This window comes from Macaca mulatta, chromosome 15 (genome assembly GCF_049350105.2).
Source record: "Macaca mulatta isolate MMU2019108-1 chromosome 15, T2T-MMU8v2.0, whole genome shotgun sequence".
NCBI classification, from domain to species: domain Eukaryota; kingdom Metazoa; phylum Chordata; class Mammalia; order Primates; family Cercopithecidae; genus Macaca; species Macaca mulatta.
The window spans coordinates 44102060-44122911 of NC_133420.1; the positions used below are offsets into that span (position 1 = coordinate 44102060).

General features: G+C 53.5%; 1 protein-coding gene and 1 non-coding gene across 9 annotated transcripts in view; both read right to left on the bottom strand.

The window, feature by feature from the left end:
- The window catches only part of COL27A1 (collagen type XXVII alpha 1 chain), a 156942-nt gene that overhangs the window by 88232 nt on the left and 47858 nt on the right, over window positions 1-20852 (bottom strand). For 5 of the 8 annotated variants that reach the window (XM_077968246.1, XM_077968245.1, XM_077968244.1 and 2 more), the window contains 7 exons: window positions 19930-19974; window positions 19214-19324; window positions 18787-18831; window positions 15097-15150; window positions 13655-13699; window positions 4814-4867; window positions 2388-2432 (listed from right to left, as the gene is read on the bottom strand). In XM_077968246.1, coding sequence (XP_077824372.1) covers window positions 2388-2432; window positions 4814-4867; window positions 13655-13699; window positions 15097-15150; window positions 18787-18831; window positions 19214-19324; window positions 19930-19974 — 399 coding nt within the window. The remainder of the gene's footprint in view (window positions 1-2387; window positions 2433-4813; window positions 4868-13654; window positions 13700-15096; window positions 15151-18786; window positions 18832-19213; window positions 19325-19929; window positions 19975-20852) is intronic. The other 3 variants (XM_015117009.3, XM_077968251.1, XM_077968250.1) reach the window with 1 other exon arrangement.
- On the bottom strand, window positions 15296-15391 carry MIR455 (microRNA mir-455). The gene has a single exon (NR_032534.1). It is a non-coding gene; the product is annotated as a microRNA mir-455 (primary transcript).

Sequence of the window (20852 nt, forward strand, 5' to 3'; positions counted from 1 at the left end):
ACTCTATCTCAAAAAAGGTAGAACCAGGAGGGCTACGATGCTATAGTCCAAAACCCCAGAATCTGTGTTTATTCCACTAAGCAATATTCTTGCTCCTTTCGGGACCCAACCTAGTGAACGCTGGGATGATGACAAATAGGAACATGTGCCAAGGATGACAGACAGGATATGTAAACATCCCTTCAGAAAGGCTTTGGGATTGGAATTGTTTAGAGGGAGCCCTGGGAAGCACAGACAAAGACCATTTTACACCTCAAACAGCCTCACTCAGGGACAGTGAGGACGACTTGGGTTCGATCCACAGGAAAACACTGAACAATGAGAGCTGTGTAGAATGGACTAGGCTCCCAGAGAGGGAGGGACTTTTTACACTGGAGGTGTTCAATTTGGAGTTTAATCACCATATGACCAAGATGCTCCAGAAGGGATTCCTGTTGGGCTTAGAGAGAGTCAGATTAGAAGACTTCTAGAGAGTTCTCGAATTCCCATGGCAGATATTTCTTTTTCCAAAGCATTTAGGTCAATGCCTTGTGCCAAAGAAGGTGCTCAGCAAAGTCCTACTGAATGGACATCAGGGATGACAAATTTATGACTCATGTGTTGACACTTCCTCAACCCCAGCCAAGGCAGACATCACTCATCAATTGCAGCACTCTCTCCAACCAAGTTCCAATGTGACTGTGAAATTTTTCTCAAGTCAGTAACCAAGATAGCTGCTACCGGGTGTAACATATCACATGTGTATGTAATATAATAACACCAACAATAGCTATTACTATCATAACTAGTACTTCTTGAGTGCTTGCTATATACTAGGCACTTTACATATTTATTTATCTACATCCTCACTCACAACAATCCTCCAAGTTACGTACCAATATTGTTCCCATTTTATAAACGAAGAAACCAAGGCATAGGGTGGTTAAAAATTTTGCTCCGGATTGTGATTAAATGAGTGGTAGAGCTAGGAGATTTGAACCTAGGCAGTCTGGTTCCAGAAACTGTCCTCTGAGCCACTGGACTGGAACGGACTGTGTGTTTCTGTGGTTCTGATAAGAGTGGATACAATGATCCCATTTCACAGAGGGGATCCCCGAGGCTCAGGGAAGTGAGGCCAAGGTGAAGTTCAGTCAGTAGGTAGCAAAGCCAGGATTCAGACACAGAGGGCTCTCACCTTCTGCCCACCCCACCCAGGTTCTGCTCCCACTCACCTGAGCAGGCACAGGTGGCCATGGGGACATTTGGACCATCTTCCCAGGACTGGCCTCCCCTGAGCGATGGGGTCTCCTGCCTACCTCAGGGGCCTCCTCCAGCCTTTCCCTGAGCAGAATTTCTCAGTACAGTTGCTGGAGTGGTAAAGCTGGAAGCTCGTTTGTCAAGCCAGCAGATAGTTTACCTGTGTCCCTCCACGGGCCCCCAGACTCAAACCCCATGAGGAATGACCCAGTGGACAGGGCGGAGGGGGCATCAGACTATGGGAACACTTGGAGTATCATTTCCCAGGCTCTGACCTCTCACTGGCCCCTGGAGCTGGGCACAAGGTTAACACTCACTCCACTGAAAGCCCAGCAGGGGCCCTGGCTTTGGTTAGAACCACTCCTCCAGGCCTACGCCACCTGGATGGAGTCAGGTCAGACCGCCTCCCACCTCCTTGTGTTTAGGCTCTGTCAGCCCTGGGCATTTCAGGAGGTAATAACAAGAATTATTATAACAATATTTTCCACTAGCACTTACTGGGTGCCAGATCCTGTGCCAAGGACTACACATGTGATGCCTCCTTTAATCCTCACAGCCACTCCAGAATGATTCTGCTATCACCTCTATTTCACAGATGAGGAAACGAGGCCCAGAGAGGGTAAGTGGCTTGGCCCAGGTCACACAACCAGGATATGGCGGGCCTGTGACTTGAACCTAGGTGGCCTGGCTCTGAAGTCTGCTTGGAGGAAAAGAGTGCAAAAGACCACCCTGCCGGCTACCTCCTCCCTCTGGACCTGGAACACCTCACCTGTCAAATAAGTACGCCACCACCACTTGCCCACACCTCCTTGCAGAGCAATGGCCATGCACGCAGCAGCTGTGAAAGTGCTTTGGCAATCTCGTGCTCCAAGCGCTCATCTCATTTAACTAATAAGGAAACAGGCTCAGAGAAGGTAGGTGATCCACCTGAGGCCACACAGCAGGGCTCTCCTCCCTCAGCCCGCCCACCCTTCCCCACTCACCTTCCCCACCCAGGTTGGTCTCTCCTGGCCCCCCAGTCCCTCCGGAGGTTTGATGAGAAAGGGGCCTTTTCAACCCCCCTGCAGGGCCTGCTCCTGGCTCCCCACACGCTGGCTCCACCCTGAGTCTCCCCAACACCCACCCGCTGCCCCAGGCATCGGTGTACTTACAATGAGGCCGGGGACTCCAGGGGGGCCTGGCAGGCCCAGTTCTCCCTGCAGATAGACAGACACCAAGGTGGTTACTTGTCCCATCTCCCTCCAGGGCCCCTCCCTCCATGTCATCCTCCACACAGGCACCTGGTGGGGTCTTTCAGAGCTGAACTCTCCTTATTCCTGACCACAGGCTCCAGGGACTTTCCTGAGTCTGGCCTGGAGTTTGGACCACAGCCATCCCCTCTCTGCCATCAGCTTTCCTCGTCTGTCAAATGGGGAGGCCGGACTTCCAAATCCAGTATCTTCCCATTGTAAGCATAAAGGAATGAGCGGAATCGCGATCATGGTCATACAGGTGTGCATGGTGCTTGACATTTCACGCTCATTTTAGAGACAGGAAAACTGAAGCTCCAGAGGTTAAGTGATTCACCCAAGGCCAGGTGCAAGGAAATGACAAAGCCAGGAGGACTCCAAGCTGAGAGCCTCTAAGCTGACCTCCTTCCCTTTCTCAGCCAGGAGGTGCTGTGGCCCTCGGAGAATCCTCCCCAGCACCCCACACCCTCACAGGTCCTTCTTCCAGGGCCCCCCAGAGGCTGGAAAGAGTTCTAGCCTGGGAGTCAGGAGACGAGGCTGTGTGTGTGATTTACCCCCCTACACTTCAGTTTCCTCATCTTAAACATGAATCTTCCATGGCCCACATGAGAAATGACAGGTGGAGGGGTTTGAGTCAAGTTCAAAATGGAAAAGTGAGAATGTCAAACTCCAGGGCTCTAGACATTGTGATTAGTAATGAGAAGTAAGCAACAGCCTTCGCTTCAAATGAGGGGAAGAAACGGACATCAGGTCTTTTCTGTTCCTCTATGCCAGGAGCATAAAGACATCCCTGCCACTCCCCAAGGAAACTCGCAGAATGATACTGCATATCGCTAACAGTTACTCTAACAAGTGATGTATTGAGGGAGAGGCTCTGATTTCCCTCCACCCCATGCCTTTGCTGGTGCCCCTTCCTCCACCTGCAATGTCTCCCCACCTATCTCCTCATCCCAATGCAAATGTTACTTCCCTGTTCTCTTCTCCAAAGAGTCACCTGGGACCTCTTTAATCCCACCCATCCCACTGCCTGTTGTGTGACAGAGGAGAGCAATGGCCCATGAACACCTCAAGGTCAGGACTGTACCCCAGATTACCCAGTATTTTACACAGCCTCGCCCACTGAACCCGTGTGATGAGCGCAACACCTTGGCTGCCCTCCTTTCATTCTCACAACAGCCTTCTTTTTTTTTTTTTTTTTTTTTTTTTTTTGAGACAGTCTCACTCTCTTGCCCAGGCTGGAGTGTAGTGGCGTGATCTTGGCTCACTGCAAGCTCCACCTCCCAGGTTCAAGCAATTCTCCCCCCTCAGCCTCCCAAGTAGCTGGGATTACAGGTGCCCACCACCACGCCCAGCTAATTTTTTGTATTTTTAGTAGAGACGGGGTTTGCCATGTTGGCCAGGGTGGTCTTGAACTCCTGGCCTCAAGCGATCTACCCACCTCGGCCTCCCAAAGTGCTGGGATTACAGACGTGAACCACTGCACCCGGCCTCAGGCTGGAATTGATTCCCCCAATTTGCAGACAAGGAGACTGAGATTCAGGGAGGTGAATGGATTTTTCAAAGCTCACACATCTGACAAGTGGTGCAAGAAAATTCAAACCCAGGTCCGTAGGGCTCTGAGGTCAAGGCTTAATCCCCAAGGGAGCCTGGCTGGGTCAGGCTCAGGGAGCATTTGTGGAACTGAATTAGCGCCTAATCGGGTGCTGGTTATGAATGCAGCAGCCACCACTGGAGAGGGCACAGCTGGCACAGCTGCTCAGGCAGGAAGCCCCAAGGAGAGATGGGGGACCATGAACACCTTCTCCCACCACGGCCTGGAGCCGGGAAGGGAAAGACAGAGTCGGCTCCCCAGGGCAGGCTGACCTGGCTCCTCGTGGAACAGAGCCTGGGCCTCTAATTATTTACAAACTCTATAAACATGCCTGTGGTGGAGATTCCTTTGGAACTCAGCTCTTCCTTTTCTCCAAACACGGCCTGCAAACCGTTTGCTTCCCCAAGCCTCTGCCGGCCCATAAACATTTCTGATGCTTTGTAAGATGGCAGCAGCCGGGGCTTCTCCAGTGGGGAGTGATCCATGAACCTTCCGAAGTCCTGGAAACGGGGTGCAGCCTGGAGCTTTGGACCCAGGGGCTCAGTGGGCTGGGGACTCTTACGGGGGGCGACAGGGCAGTCACAGTAGACAGGAGCCTAGCGTTTAGAGACGTCACGTAATTTGCCCAAGGGTGCCCAGCTGGTAGTTGACAGGGCTGGGATTTGACCCAGGTCTGTCTGACCCTAAAGCATGGACTCCTAAAATGTGCTGTGTGTTCACTCGGAATCTCCTGTTCCCAAGGACTTGAAATACTTACAGGGTTTCCATCCAGTCCGGGAGGGCCTCTTTCCCCAAAGACTCCAGGAAACCCCTGGAGGGCATGAGAGAGAACAAACATCTGTAGGTTAGTGTTTTCACCTGCAGGGTGGGCTTTGATCCAGACCCCCAGGGGGGACACAAGGACAATGTCCAAGCAGTCTCACTCCTTGGTCATGGGCAGACAGTGGAGTCCTGAGGTCACCCCTACCATCGACAAGCACCTGCGCATAAAGAATTTCTCACGGGTCCTTTTCTTTCTACTCAGTCTCTGAAAAGAAAACGGTACCCAGCTCCCCAGCATGAAAATGCCAATCCTCTGTTCTGAGACCTGGTCCTGATGGAATGGGAAGGACACAGACTAGGGGCAGGAAGCTGGATCTAGGCCAGTTTTAAGAGCCTCTGTTTCCCCACTGGTCAAGGAGGGGAAGGTCTCTGTTGCATTTCCCAGCTCAGACCTTCTCTGATTGTGGCATGTTCTTCAAAAGCCACCCAGTGAAATCATGATCCCCATTTGACAGATAAAGGAAGCGAGGCTGTGAAAGAGTTAAGTGGCAAGGTCACACAAAGTCACACCACCAGTGAACACGAGCACAGCCCCCACAGGTGTTTCAGCAGCTCAGAGAGATGCTGAGCTGCCCGGCCCAGGCAGGTCTGTCCCTCCCGCCCCATCCCTGACCCCACTCTGGAGGCTGCTCCAGCTCTGGGGAGATAGGCAGCTGGAAAAATATCAGCTGTGAGGACGCCTTCAGGGGCCGGGGACAGAACTCCATTCCCACTTCAAAAGGAAAAGAAAGTCCTCAAGCTTGGAGTTGGGGGAAACCTGTTCTCCTCCCCTCCTTGAATTCAAATCATTGTTTTTCCAGGGAAATGTAATTTAAAAGAAAAAAACAAAGCACATGTTTTCCTGACCAAGTGAATGCTGGAGCTATGATTCAAATGGTAAACATTCCTCACAGAGGATCATCCTGTTTTTGGTTTCTAATACTATTGGAGGAGTCCAGTGAGCACACTAAACCCAAAGGACCAAACCTATAAACAAAACCCAAACCAGAGTCTCTACTGGTTAGGCAAAGACACTTTGAACTGTGTGTGTGTAACCAGGTGTTTAGCCTGGCCCTGCCCCGCAGCCCTAGTCCCTTCAAATCTCTCCTCTGCCAGGAAGTCCTCTTGGGTTGACATTCACCCCACAGAAGGTGTGGCTTCATTCAGACACCAAAAGGAGGAAATGAGAAGACGATAATGAAATTGAGACCAAGCTAGTCACTTCGCATGCAAGACTTCATTTGCGTTTGATATGTATCTTTGAGGGAAAAGTTATTGGTCTCATTTCACAGACGGGAAAATTGAGGCTCGGTTAGGCAACATCACATGGCCAAGGTCATAAAGCAAGCAGAGCTCAGGTCCACCTCTGGAGTTTGGCATGTTCATATGAGCTATGCATGTGCAAAGCCTGGTATGCAGAGGCTGCTCAAACGTGTGTCCAACTGGTTGCAGAGGGTGGCAGAGGAGTGTGGCAGAGGAGGGTGTATGCATGTGTGTGTGTATCCAGATCATGTCTTTGTGGGAGCATATCTGACCTTCCCAAGCTTCCTCCTCCCACATCTTTAGGGGCTCACCTGCCAAATTCCAGTCTCACCTAAACCAGTCCTTCTTGGTCATGCTGAAGGTAGATCGTCTCACCTCCTGGGACAAGAATCAGCCAGGTGGGCTGTGGCCAGGGGAGCCTTCTTCCTTTTTTTTTTTTTTTTTTTTTCATGATACAGGGTCTCATTCTGTCACCCAGGCTGAAGTGCAGTGGCATGATCACTGCTCACTACAACGTCTGCCTCCTGGGCTCAAGTGATCCTGCCGCCTCAGCCTCCCAAGTAGCTGGGACTATAGACGCACACCACCACGCCTGGCTAATTTTTGTATTTTTGGTAGAGATGGGATTTCTCCATGTTGCCCAAGCTGGTCTCGAACTCCTGGGCTCAAGCGATCTGCCTGCCTTGGCCTCCCAAAGTGTTGGGATTACAGGTGTGAGCCATGGCGCCCAGCCAGGGGCGCCTTCTGAAGGCAATGAGTTCTCACCTGTGGCCTCTGGACTTTGGGGTAGAAGGACCTGGTAGGAGAGGAAAGCAACTCCTTGAGACAAAGGGGATATTGTCTGGTTGGTCACCTGGCTGACTTCACATGGCCTACAAGGAACAGGACTTGAGTAGTCCCTGCTCCATTCTCCAAGTCCAGCATGTGGAGATGGCCTGCGGATGAGCCCTGGCTCTCCTCCAGGCTGGCTGTCTGAACTTGGGCAGGCCCCCACACTTGACCCTCTGTCCTGCTCAGGTTGAGGGTGTGTGATCTCTAAGGACGCTTTAGGACCCTGTGATGCCCAATATATTCACATATAGCAGCCACCAGGCAGGTCTCAGACCCATGGGTCTGCATTCAGAGGCCCTTCCAGGCTGGCTCAAAGACTCCTCTCAGGCCCAGCTGCTGGGCCAGCCTGTCCCATGACAGTCCTGACTGCACCACCCACGGGCCTCTTGGGGCCTCAGTTTTCTTTGCTGTGAGGATGAGCTGACACGCCACATGGAGGGTGCCTCAGTGAGGGTGCCTCATTGCCACATGGGAGGCCACAGCCCCGTGAGGGAATGTCTCTGAGGTATAAGCAAGGGAGAGACGGTCATCAGAATTTTGAGTCAATTTCTGGAGGGGAGTAACCTCTGCAGACAAAATGCAGCCTGAGTCTAACCAGAGGGCGATGATGGTGGGATGAAACAATCATAACAACAGTAAACTCCAACAGCGTGACCACCCAACAGGTCCTATTATTGGCTGCATTTTCGAGATGAAGAAACTGTGATTCTGAGAGGTTAGGAAAAGTTTCCAAAGTCACACAGCCCTGGCGTAGCAGAGATGAGATTCGAACCCAGGCAGTGTGACTCCAGAACCTGTTCTCTTAGCTACAACTGGACACTGAATGAAGAGATGGACTAGAAGCAGCCTACAGGCTCTCAAAGGGCTCATTAGAGTCCTGAGCTAATGTGCAAAAAGGAATGGCATGATTGATGCTAAGGACTGGTTCTGCTTGGACATGCTGAGGGCCTCGGGGAGGCACCCCCGTCTCCATCTTCAATCTTCCTTCCAATGGAGGGGTCAAGCAGATGACCTCTAGGAATCTAGGGTTTGTAATTAAGAGCATAGTGGTTGGAAAAAAGAGCTTTAAAGGTGCTGGAACAAATCTTTGATTGGAACAATCAGGTCTAAGGATGAAAAGACCTGAGATGTTCTTGATGTTCACCACCTCATTACACCAATGGGGAGACAACACACCCAAGACCCCCCTCACCCACTACCTTGCCTCATCCCTCCACTACTAAGTGGCAGAGCCATTTCCAGCAGTCACCCCAGACCTCCCTGGGTCTTAGAGCAGCGGCTGCTGAGCTGGATGTATAGCCCCCACTTCAACCCCATCTGCTTCCCTCTCTCTGGCCATGCCTGCGTGTGTAAGGCGACCACATGGCATGCATGCCCAGCCTGGCCAGCAGCAGGGACCTTCCTCCACATGCCCGAGCTCCTGGCTGCAGCAGGCTGGCCCCAGGCCCAAGGAATGAGCTCGGCTCCCTGCCGGGGCCCCAGCCACGTGGTTTCTCTACTTTCCCAGGTCGGGCCCCTCTGGAGAACTGAACACTTCGTACTTGGAGCAGAACAAGGCCCAGGAGGAGATAGAACAAGGCTCAGGAGTGAGACTCTGCATTCTCTCTTGGCCACAACAACTCAGAGGAATAGAGCTGAGGAAGGGATGGTCCTCGCCACCACATCCAAAGCGGGATGCCGTGGAGAACGCAGAAGGCCATCTCCTCCACTCTTCTGCCTCCAGGAAGTGTCCGCCCCAACGTCTGCTCCGAGGGGTGTGATACAGGGGCAGGGAAGCAAGGAACATCTAGAATCCAAAGTTCCACTCATGCTTCTAAGGCTCAGGTCCCTGGTCTGCAAAACAGTCAGCACTGTCCCACTCACCTGGCAGGGCTGGGCTGAAGAAACGGTGAGATGTTTCTAATCCAACCCCTGGTCAACTCTAATGTGCCATCACTACACTAGTTAGGGTTTATATCAAGAGTGGGAATATTTAGTAACCTCTAGAAGGAGCCCGCAAAAGGATCTCGGAGAACTTCTATCAGGTGGACATTCTCCAAAGCCTGGAAGTTCCTGCTTAAGTCTAACCTGCATCCTTCCTACTGCACTTGAAGCAGACATATTCTTTTCTAGGTGTGCAGGCTCCAAGTGTGCTGACATGGAAAGACCCCTTGAGGTTTCCCAGCACCCTCCTCTCGTGGTCTAAACACGTTTTTACCCTGCTGTCCCGAAATCCACTAGGAAATCTACTCAGGAAAAGTCACCTCAGGGAACAAGGAGAAGACAGGAAGGCAGAGTTCTCTCCAGGATTCCAGGGGCACCAATAGCCTGGGTCAGCTCTGGCTCCCATCTGGGTCACTGGAGACCACACCCCCAGCTCACAGCATCACCTCAGCTAAGAACCTTAATCTGCTTTGGCCTCAATTTCCCTACTTGGAAATAGGAATTCTCTGTCACTTGGCTGCCTGCTCCCTGTAATCTGAGAACTGGAAAGAGCCATGAACTTGAAGCCCAAATGCACCGTGTTAGAAGCCCTGCCTCCTCCCAGAGGACTGCGTGGCCTTGGGCAGGTCCCAATCATCCCTGAGCCACACCCCAGGGAGTCAGTGCCAGGGCTGGGCCCTTCCAGCTCTAAGCTTCAGGGTCTTCCCTCCGGACTCATTGCACGAGGCCAGTCTTGGCAGGCCTGGCCAGCGGCTATGAGAAAAGCTGTGCGTGGCGGCCTGCCTCGCGGGGCCATCCCAGCGGGCTTGAAAGTACATTTGGATAAGACAGGTAGGACTCACTGCAGCATCTTCCTAGCCTGCTCGTAGAGACCCTTGGCTGGGAAACATGGCTCAGTCTCTCACTGTGAGTGACACTGAGCCATGTCCAACAAGCCAGGACAGGCAGGAGAAACCCATTCAGCTCCAGCCAAAGCTGGTAACATTTTCTATCTGGACCCCTCCTCAGAAAACCACAACACATTCTCTTAGCAGGAGGTATGAGGAAGGCTGAGAGCTGTGGACCAAGCTTTCCTCTGGAGGTTGAAGATGGGAGCAGAGAGAAGAGGGAGCCCTGTGGAGAGTACCCTGTCCTGGAAAGCAAGTGTTCTGGGTTCAAGTCTTGACTTTGCCAACAACTTGCTGTGAGACCTCGGGCAAGTGTCTTGCCCTCTCTGGGCTATGTCTGCTTATCTGTCCAAAAAAGAGTTTGGGCCAGGCCATCACGAAGGTTCCTATAGCTCTGATGTGCTTTGACCACCACTGTCTCTTCCTCAGCTCCCGTTAGTAAAAGACTCTCACACATCGCCCTTCCAAATTAGATACTGAGGAGGCCGCAGGCATGGGCCTGAGGTTTTGCCTGCTGGGGAAAGACCGACTACAGCAAAATCATCACCAGCCCTGCCAGAAATGACGCCAGCTGCGATCTGGCATGAAAGAATTCAGCTCATTCCCCTGTCACTTCCTCTTCTTAATAAGTGCCTAGAAACTGCCCGGCCTAAAGCTTGGATAAGGAGGAAAAACCACTCGTGACGGGAGCCCCCAACCCCACCATGTAGTTCAAGGGGTTGGGAGCACCAGCAACAGAGGGATGGCCCTAAAGACTGTCCACGGTCTTCAGGCTGAGAGCCATGGCGGACTCAGAGGCCCAGCGGAGACAGAGACAAAGCTGTAGGGACTCAGCCGATGTGAAGTCCCATTACATACACATTAAATCATATCTGACACAGATCTTGCCGATTTGCTGGCCACGGCGGCTGGAACAGAGTCGAGGGTATTTTCACAGCTCTCAAGGGTATTGCATGAGCCTAGGGCTGAAAAGGTGTTTCTCTCCACCCACATCTGACACCCCGGTGCCAGGGAACACACCTGTCATGGAGGTCAGAGCCTAGTCTTAGAAAGTTAAAGGCAAAAAAGCAAGGAAGCAGACAGAAGTTCTCAGTCGGGCAAGGGTTCAGAGGGTCTATGGACAAATGGCTTTGACAGTCTAAGCCTCAGTTTTCTCATCTGGAAAATGGGTATGATCAATCCCGCCTCAAAGGTTCACTGGGAGAATCGCATGTGGTTCAAATACTATGCACCACCAAGGGCCTCAATACACATTGCTTCCTTTCGCTTGCAGGGGCTTAGGGTGGCAACCATGCCCTCTTCTGGTTATTCATCCTGTTTATTGATCGTCTCTACCCTTAAAATTTGAGCTTCATGACAACAGAGATTTTTGTCTGTTTTGGCTAGTGTTATCCCTAGCGCCTGGCATAGAATAATATATTCAACCAATAATCTTTGGTGGAGTGAGGAATGAATGAGTGGCCTTATCTCACACAGGCAGGATAATGGGACCTCAAAACTGGGACTGCCTTCTAAGCCAGGCCATGAACAGGGTGACTTTCAGCTCCAAGAGGAACACAGGAACACGGCAGGGAGAAGGTGTATGAAGGGGCTGCCGGGAGGGGAGATGAGGAGGATGCAGAGGATGGGGTGGAAGGGGGAAACTGAGGCATGGCCCTGCTGACATTCCTTGTTGTGTCCGGTTGGAGAAGAGGCCATGACATGCCCAGGCTTTCCTGGGTTTTGCCTCTTCCATGCTCAGGAGACTCCGGACCCCAAGCTCTAAACAGCTGCACTCTGGCACTGGAGTTGAAAGCTCTGGCTGTGTTCTAATCCAACTCTGACACTGAGCAGCCATGTGACCCTGACCTCATCATTTATCTCTCTGAGAAGCGATCTCATCTGTAAAGCAGCAATGCCTGGCTCCTCGGATGCGTCTGAACAAATCCCCCAAAGGTGACCCTGGAGGCTGGCCTGAGTGTTGGGGTAGGGCCCAGCTGAGATCACCTAAGCAAGTCAAATGCTTCCACTCTGCAGCTTAAACCATGGGAAACCAGACCCAGCAAAGGTGAAGTCATTGGCTCAGTGTCACACAATACAGAGATCCCCTCAGCCATTCAGGAAATAGGAACAAGGGCTGCTCCATTTATTGAGCACTTACTAAGTGACAAGCACAATGATCTTATGAGCCATACTATTGTCCCCATTTCTCAGAAGAGAAAACTGTGGTTCAGAAAATTTGAACCAAGCCTGCTCCTTCCCCAGGGCCTTTGCCTTGAAAGCCACACAGCTTCCACGCCACCTCATTGAGAGTCTTCATAAAGCGAGGGAGACTTTCTGGACTAACTTATCCAATATCCCAACCCCCAAGCACTCCCTGTCTCCCTATCCTACTCTCTCTCAGATTCAGCACTACCTAACCTTCATTTAATCGTTCATTCTTCCATTTCCCCATTCAGTGACTGTGCATCTGTCTGTCTGCCCCAAGAGAGTGGGAACTCTGTCTCATGCACTGCTCTGCCCGAACGAAGCACAACGCTTGGCCCGTAGCAGGCATTCAACAGATATTCATGGGATGAACAGATAATCACTGGATGAATGAATCGCCTTGCTTAAGGTCACGCTGGCTTGAGGGACAACCCCAGGTGCCAGCCCAGCCCTCTCAGACTCCAGGTCCTTGCCCTGAAGCCGGGAGCATCAGGTGCTGCTCCTTGCCCAGGTCTATGTGTCAGGTGTTGGACCTTAGAGAAGACTGCCTGTCTGGGCCACAAAGGGGTCTGGGTTGGGGGCGGAGGGACCTCCTCTGTCAGTTCTTTGAGGCCAGGACCTGTTTCTTTCTTTTCTTTGTTTTTCCTCTTTGGCCCCCAGAGGGCCCAGGTTAAAGGCTCCAACAGTTAACAGGCCCATCAGTGGCAGAATCACAGAGAGGCTGCTCTGAGCACTCTCGAATGCTCCAGGCCTCCTCTTCATACTCCCTTCCTCACCAACCACCAGCGATGGCAGGCCCGGACTTGGGCTGACCATGGTTCCTAGTCAAGGGGTCAACCTGCAGGGCAGTGGCAGAGGGACCCTGGATATCTCACTCTGCCTCTCAGAGCCTCAGTTTCCCCCTTCTCAATAACTGGAATGAATGACCTTCCTTCCAGGCAAAGAGTCTAGGGAACCTATTTTTATAATATGACTGCAAACTGGGGACCCTGAGAGGCTGCCTCAAGCGGCCACTGAGATCAAAGACCCCGGGCATAGACCAACTGAGTTCGAATCCTGGCTACATTGTTTACTCCTCCTGAAACCCTGGGCAAGTGACTTAATCTCTCCATGCCTTGGCTCTTTCTCCATGTTCTGCACAGGTACAAACAAGGGGCAAACAATTTCCTCCCATGATGGGGAGTCATAGAGAGAGCTGGTGGATTGGGGGTCACTGCTGAGCCCCTCTTTGGGTCATGCCTGTGTGGCCCTGCCCATACACCCCATTGTCCTCTGGCCTGGTGTATGCATGAGCAAACTGGACAGAGCAGAATGACACCCAGACAACGTGGAGACTGAGTGTTCCCTGAGATGGGAGCACAGTCACCTGGCCTGGCCAAGGTCCCCCGGTCACAGCAGACCCACAGACACAAATAGACAGAAGCCCCCAGACACGGAACTGCACTGGAGAGCCACTGCTGCCCACACGGAGAGAGGAGCCAACCCCAGGGAGGCCCAGAGCCCACGGAAGCCCCAGTCCCAGCCGGGCCCCAGTCACGCTGTGTGCCAGCAGCAGGTCCTGTGGCCAGGCAACCCCACATGCGGCCCCCACACTCAAAGCAGGGGGAGAAGCAGAAGATGCCAGGCAGCAGGTGGCCAGGGCAGCGTGGCCGTGGGAGGTGGGGTTCCCCGCTAGAGTCTGCGTAATAGACACGGAAAATCTTTACCGGCATACCCATCTTGCCCCTCTTGCCAGGAACACCAGGAAGGCCCTGCAGGGGAGAGACAGGGTAGACGTCAGGGCAGGATGCCAGCAGGGACAGTCAGGCTTGCCCCAAACCAGTTCAGAGCCACCCATGGCAGGAAGTCACAGAGGGCCTGCAATGTGCGCCATTTGCGTGGCAGCCCCAGTGACATGCATGTCAGACGGATGGCAGGGTCAGGGTCTGTGGTGACCTAAGAGACAGAGAAATGCAATGCCAGTGTTCCTGTATTCAGCAGATGCTTCATAAATGCCCAGGCTCCAGCTGTCCTAAGATTCTCTATACCCAGCTTATGGAGGTTACAACTGAGTTCCCATAGATACGGGCTCAGGTTGGGAGGGGGCGGGGAGGAAGGTCCCAAGGCCACCACCCCAAGGGCTTCTAAGGGACCTCCAGGCTGGGCCAGGGGTCCGTGAGAAGCTCCCACACCATCTTTTGGACTCCTCTGACTTTGATACTTGATCTGGAAGGACAGGGATCTTGGGAAATCTTAGCACCCACTGCCTGTCACCAAACCAGCCCCACCACCTTCCCCAGACAGCTGCTCCGCCTGGGAGTCCTCAGCTCTTCAGAGACCTCAGGGCCCAAGCAGAGACCAGGTTTCCAGCCCAGTCTCCCCTCCCCACTGTCCTCACCTCTACCCCAGTCCACTGCCCCCAGCCAGCTACAGCCACACCATCTTGTTCTCAGGCTGCTGGAATTCCTGCCACCTGCTCTTGCTGTCCCCACCCCTCACCAACACATTTTCCTCAAGTAAACCAACTGATCTGTCTAAAAGAGGAATCAGCAGATGGTTTCTGGAAAGGGGCAGATAGTGAATATCTTTGGCTCTGCGGGCCATACGGTCTCTGTCACACCTACTCAACTCTGCCATTGTAGTGAGAAAGCGGCATTGACAATATGTAACCAAATGAGCAAGGCTGAGCTCAATAAAACTGTTTGCAAAAACAGACAACTGGCTGGATTTGGCCCATGGGCCACAGTTTGCAGACCCCTGATCCATACTATAAAGTGGGCCTGGTGTTCATTGGTTGCAAGTCCTCAAGAGGCTCCGCATACCATCAGAACAGAGTCCCTTTCCTGACCTGAGTCCTGGTCACCTAGGACATTGCCCCAGGGCCCTCTCCAGCTTCAACTCCTACCACTCTCACCCTCTCATGCAGCACTTTGGCGGTGTTGATTGTTAAACTCGCCAAGTTACCGTAAATCCCTGACTTTGCACATGCTGTTCCCTATGCCTGGAACGCATCTGCCTTGACTGGTCCCCTTATCAGACTCCTACTCAACTCAAGTGCACCTCCTCCAGGAGGAATTCCTTGATTTCCCCAGGCTGGTGCCTGGCAGGTCCTGCTCTGCTTAGGCAGGGGTGGCTGGTGGATGGTGAATAACCAAAGAAGCAAACTTACTCGCTCTCCATCAGACCCTGGCAGGCCGAAGAGCCCTGGGAGCCCAATGTAGCCCTAGGAAAGAGAAGAAGTGGGGTCACAGAGGTCAAGCGGTGAGGTGTGGCCGGCCCAGCCTGCCCCAGCCCACCCACCACTGCCATCCCACATCCCGGCTCCTCCTCTTCCTCCCCGATGGCAGTGGCAGCTCCGGTGGCTCCTCGATGACATAGGCCTTGAGGCAAGTGTATATGCCCATGGACTGCATGGTGCTGGCTTCCACGATGTAGTCCAAAGGCACATACCCTCACGCCAGGGAAGGGCGCGGGCGCTCGCCGACAGGAGGCCCGCCCCGCGCCAGGGCTCCAGGATCTGCAGAAGGAAGCTCGCGGCTGGGTTAGATGCTAGCATGGCACCAAGCCCTCCCCACCCCCAGGGATGCTGGCAGGTGCCCGTGGCTCCTGCCACGTCTCCTCCTAAGTCTTCAAGGTCCTGGATGCAGGACTTACATTCACCCCTGGCCGCCTGAGTGATGGCATTAACTAACAGCGGCTACGAACCCGGAGTGCCAACATTGTGCCAGGCACACGCATGCTACCACTTTAGACTCTCACAAGGACCCCCAGATTGTTATCACCCATACTGGACAGATAAGGAAACTGAGGCTCTGTAGATAAAGCAACATGACTAGTCAGTGGTGGAGCTGTGAATTCTCTTCAAGGAATTCCTAATCAGCTCAAGGGTCACCTAAGTCCAGCTGACTCCGCAGCCGGGGCTCACCACCATTCTGGGGTTCTTCCCCAGGGTGACTCTCATCTCCTCCCTCCCAGCCTTTCCTCACTGTGTCCCCTCCACCAGGCATGTCCCTTCCATCCCTCATGACTTCTGAGCCAAATCCTTCAAAGCCCAGCTCTCATGAGCTCTCCTTGGGCAAGCATCCCTGATACCCCAAGCTAGAAGCAATCTCTACCCTCCACCCCAATGCCATTTTTGCACCTCGGTAGCATCCTTCTCCACTTTCTCCCTTGTATCTTCATTATTTGTGTTCACGCTTCATGTCCTCATTAGTCTGGGAACTTCTTTTTTTTTTTTTTTTTTTTTTTTTGAGACGGAGTCTCGCTCTGTCGCCCAGGCTGGAGTGCAGTGGCGCGATCTTGGCTCACTGCAAGCTCCGCCTCCCGGGTTCACGCCATTCTCCTGCCTCAGCCTCCCGAGTAGCTGGGACTATAGGCGCCCACAACCGCGCCCGGCTAATTTTTTGTATTTTTAGTAGAGACGGGGTTTCACCGTGGTCTCGATCTCCTGACCTTGTGATCCGCCCGCCTCAGCCTCCCAAAGTGCTGGGATTACAGGCGTGAGCCACCGCGCCCGGCTAAGTCTGGGAACTTCTTAAGGGCAGCGACCTCGCCCGGGGCTTCTGCCACTATCTGCATGCCACTCTTTGTGCAATGATTTCATAATAACTCTAACCAAAGCTAATGTTTATTGAGCATGAATGACAGGCCAGGCCTGCTGTCAGTGCTTTGCATATATTAAAGCATTTATTCCATCCCCGAGGAAGTGCTATGTTTTATTAATTATATATATAGAGAGAGAGGGAGTCTCACTCTGTCGTCCAGGCTGGAGTGCAGTGGTGCAATCTTGGCTCACTGAGACCTCTGCTTACCAGGTTCAAGCGATTCTCCTGCCTCAGCCTCCTGAATAGCTGATCACAGGTGTGCACCTACTATTTACTTTTGTAGAGATGGGGTTTCGCCATGTTGACCAGGCTGGTCTCAAACTCCTGGCCTCAGGTGATCCACCCACCTTGGCCTCCCACAGTGCTGGGATTACAGGCGTGAGCTACCGCGCCCAGCCACGAGGAAGTATTATTACTCAGCCCCCTGTAGAGGTAAGACCATTTAGGCCCAGAGAGGTGAAGTAACTTGCCTAGGACCACACAGCTGAAATGTGGTAGAACTGGTATTCAAATTCAAGTCTTCTGAATCCCGGGCCTGGGCTCCTAACCACTCTGCATACTGCCTTCCCTCAAACAAGCAACACAGAGGCTCACAACCATCTCTCCTGCACTGGAAGGCCAAGAGGCCACTGAGCCTCCTTGTTGGCATCCAGCATGATTAATATCCATAATCTGAAAGAGTGCCATTTGCTACCATTCCAAATAGGGCTTATCTCCCAGATTTACAGGTGAGAAAATCATTGGCTCAGAGAGGCCCAGTGACTTGCCCAAGGTCCCACAGCTAGCTGAGGGCAAGGCAGGTCTCAAAGCCTGTCATCCCGATTCCAAAGCCTGCCCTCTGCCTACTTCAGAAATATGAGGCTGGTGGTGGCAGGGTTGGAAGGACAGCTTGAGTGACTCACTGCTCACCCAGGCTGCCCATCCAGGGCTGTGCGGCCTGTAAGAGACAGGAGTGCTGGGGCCGGACCAGTCCTCTCCTCCTATGTGGCTTTGAGATGCCACCGGCCTGGCAGGCAAGTCGAGCAATGCCAGATGTCAATAACATGCCCTGTCCTTCTGGCAGATCAGGAGATCAGGACTGGGGCTGGACTGAGAAGACCTTTCTCCCTGGGTTTAGGGGGTCCCTCTGGGGGCACAGCCCATGGGAGCAGCAGAATAAAGGAAGAGGTCCAGCATCCTGGGACAAGAGCCTCCTCAGGCCCTGCCTATCACAGTAGCCTCCTGGGGAATGCACCTACCAGCCCCCACTCCCGCCTCCCCATGCTCTCCTAACAGCCACCAGTCTGCTGCAGGGATTAGGGCTGAGACTGCAACCATTCTGTCCTCTCCCTCCTGCCAAAATATAAATAGCTTTGGCTCAGGAGCAAAGGATACATGATCTGTCCTGACCAAGGACTGTGTGACCCCATTCCTGAGCATTCCTTGAGAGGCAGCAAGTCCAGGCCTCAGAACACCTGGGTCCTCATCCCAGATCCACCTTATGCATGCAGTGTAAGCTGGGGCTATCCAGGCCCCATCATGAACCCAGTTTCTTTGTATGTAGAAGAGAGGATTCCATCACACCAGCTTTAAATCTTTCCAACTCCATTTACCCCATTCAGTCCACCCAGAACCTTCTCTGTCTTCCCACAACCCACATGGGAGTCCCCACCTGTTGGTCCCCTCCTGAGCTGTCAAGTCAGCTTGACATAACCAGGCTACAGGTACAGATGGACATCATGACCATGGTAAAGGTAGGCAAACTGAGGCTGATCACTACTCAGGGTCTGCTCCATGGGGGCCTTGAAGAAAGGGGAGATCTGGAAGCTCCACCAGGCTGCAGGCGTAGGTAGCATTCACACACCGGGTGCCCTCCAAGAAGAGTGGATCCCCCCAGCCCTCAGTTGGGAGCAGGAGGGAGGTCTCTGAAGATTCGACGACAAGCAATTCAAGTGGCCCATACTGGCTCTCTTGTAACTTGGGGATGAGCCAGGAGACACAGCAAACAAATGCCTAGTTGTTTGTAGCTGGACTGTGGCCAAACCCCAGCACAGTCTTTGCTGCCCAGACTTCTTGGCCATGGGGACCAAGCAGCTTACCTGGCTCAAGGGTCTCCCATCACCCAGCCCTCCTGCTGCCCCTCTGTTGTCCGGGAGCGCTCAGGTGGGAGGGCCTTGGCTCTCCTTATAGTTCTGACCTCCCATCAAGCCCACTGGCGGGACAGGTGATGCTCACCTAGAACCCCACCCATGTGGCACTGGCCAGGAACCACTTACCCTGCTGCCTTTGGGGCCGGGATCTCCTACCGGTCCAGGTAACCCCTGAAACACAAAACACAGAGGGGCAAGGACATATGGAGACGCTCTACCTGCTGCCAATCCTGGGGTGAGTCCTTCCTCTTTGGGGCCTCTGCTGCTCTCTTTGTAGAATGGGGGTGAGGTTAGATTAGCAGTCTTTGGCCTGACCCCCACATCCCCAGGATCCCAGGGAGGTGGCTGGTGGGTAGGAGGGATACTGAGTGGGAGGAGCCTCTGGAGCCCCAGCCCCACAGAATCAGACCTCCTCTTACTATGCAGCCTTATCCTGTGCCTGCAAAGACAGGCTTCCTTGGTCCAGCCCCCTGGAAAGTCCCCTCCTTAGGGTCCACCCAGCAGGTGCAGCTCCTTGGCCCCCAGCCCACCGCCTCCCTCTGCCTCGGGGCACCTGTGGCCATCTCCACATCACCATGGCCACAGAGCTTCCAGAAGCCATATACTGCACCTGCCTGCCAGGGTAACCTTTGGCCCCTGGGCTGCCCTCAGGTCCTGGCTGCCCCTGCAAAGGAACAGAGAGAAACATAAGGAAAGACCCTGCCCGGCTCTGGGTCTGGGGACCCTAGGAGACTGGGGCTGGCAATGAACAAAGAGAGGGGCAGGAACGTGAGAGGGAACAGCAGGAAGGGTAGGGCCCCCAAGCCCACCCCTCTGTGAAACCAGTCAGATCAGCTCTGAGGGACAAAACCCCCTCTGCTTGCAGCCCAGGAATAAGAAATCACTGAGGAGGCCTGGCTGGTTCTCCCATGCTGGCAGGGCTGCTGTTTGACTTGGGCCAGGCCAGCCAAAATTCCTGCAAACCCCGTGGTGGCGTGTATAATATCCCCTAACATCGCCCGGAACAGGCCAGCTATTCATGGCTCCAACTGGCGTCGCGCGGCTCATGCCAACATCAGGCCGGCATGGACTCTGGCTCTTTTGGGCAAATGTGGCTGGGGGAGAGAGGTGGGGTGGGCTGGAGTGGGCTGGAGGCCCCAGCAGGGTGAGGGGCAGAACAGCCTGGCTCTAGGCTGGCTCACAGAGCAGGATCTAGGGAGGGGGCCAGAGACAGGTAGGGGCTGGGAGGAGGGACAGCGACCAGGGCAGGGCTGAGGCTGAGGCCCTCACCTGTTCTCCGGGGTGCCCTGCCGGTCCAGGATAGCCCTTGTGTCCCTGTAGGGGGAAGAAGCTGCATCAGGCAGGGAGGACACATCTGGGCCTGGAAATTGCAAGGGCCCAGCCTCCCGGCCTGCTCTGTTCAGCACCGTATGTACTGTGTCCAGGATGGAGCGTGCGCTCAGTAAGCGCTCCCCAGATGGATGCAGATACCATGTGACGGTTCGCATATTCCCAAGGTTTTCTCTCTGCTCCCAGTGGCTCTTAGGCAGAGGACATCATGGGGGTCATTCACTGCTCTGGCAGAGGTGGTGAGACGAACTGGAACAGAGCAACTGTGACCAAGAGACGGTGTATCGCAACCATTCCTTCTGAATCCAGAGACAAGGTGAGACCATCTCTCAGGTATGGATTTGTCAATGGAGGAGTAGACTGAGTAGGACTCAGGTCTGGAACGTGCTGAGCAACCACATCGCACGTGATGCTGGGATTCCCTCCCCTGTCAGGACCTGCCCCTTCTCATAAAGCCCCCATCACAGGCCTTGACCACATATATTAACCCAAATAGCTGTTTCCCTTCTCCCACTGGCCCCAGCTCCTATTCCAGGGAGGAATAGGCCACCCAGATACTAATGAGAAGGACTCTGGCAACGCCCCAGTACCAACTTTGACCCTCTGTCCTGATGGCCCAAAGACCATGGTGTAAGGCATGTCCAGGCCAGGCCTCTGGGTGGGTGGAGAGAACCAAGCTGAGTGTGTGCTTTCAGGTGGCACGAGATATAATCACCTGAGCCATTTCATAAGAGTAAGGAGGTTTCCAAAGGAAACCTCACACTTCAAGTTTCCATCAGCTGGGGGGGCTTCCACTGTACACAGGTTAGCCACACTTATCCATGTTAGACCCTTTTATGCAGGGAGCTCTGGGATTGGTTTAG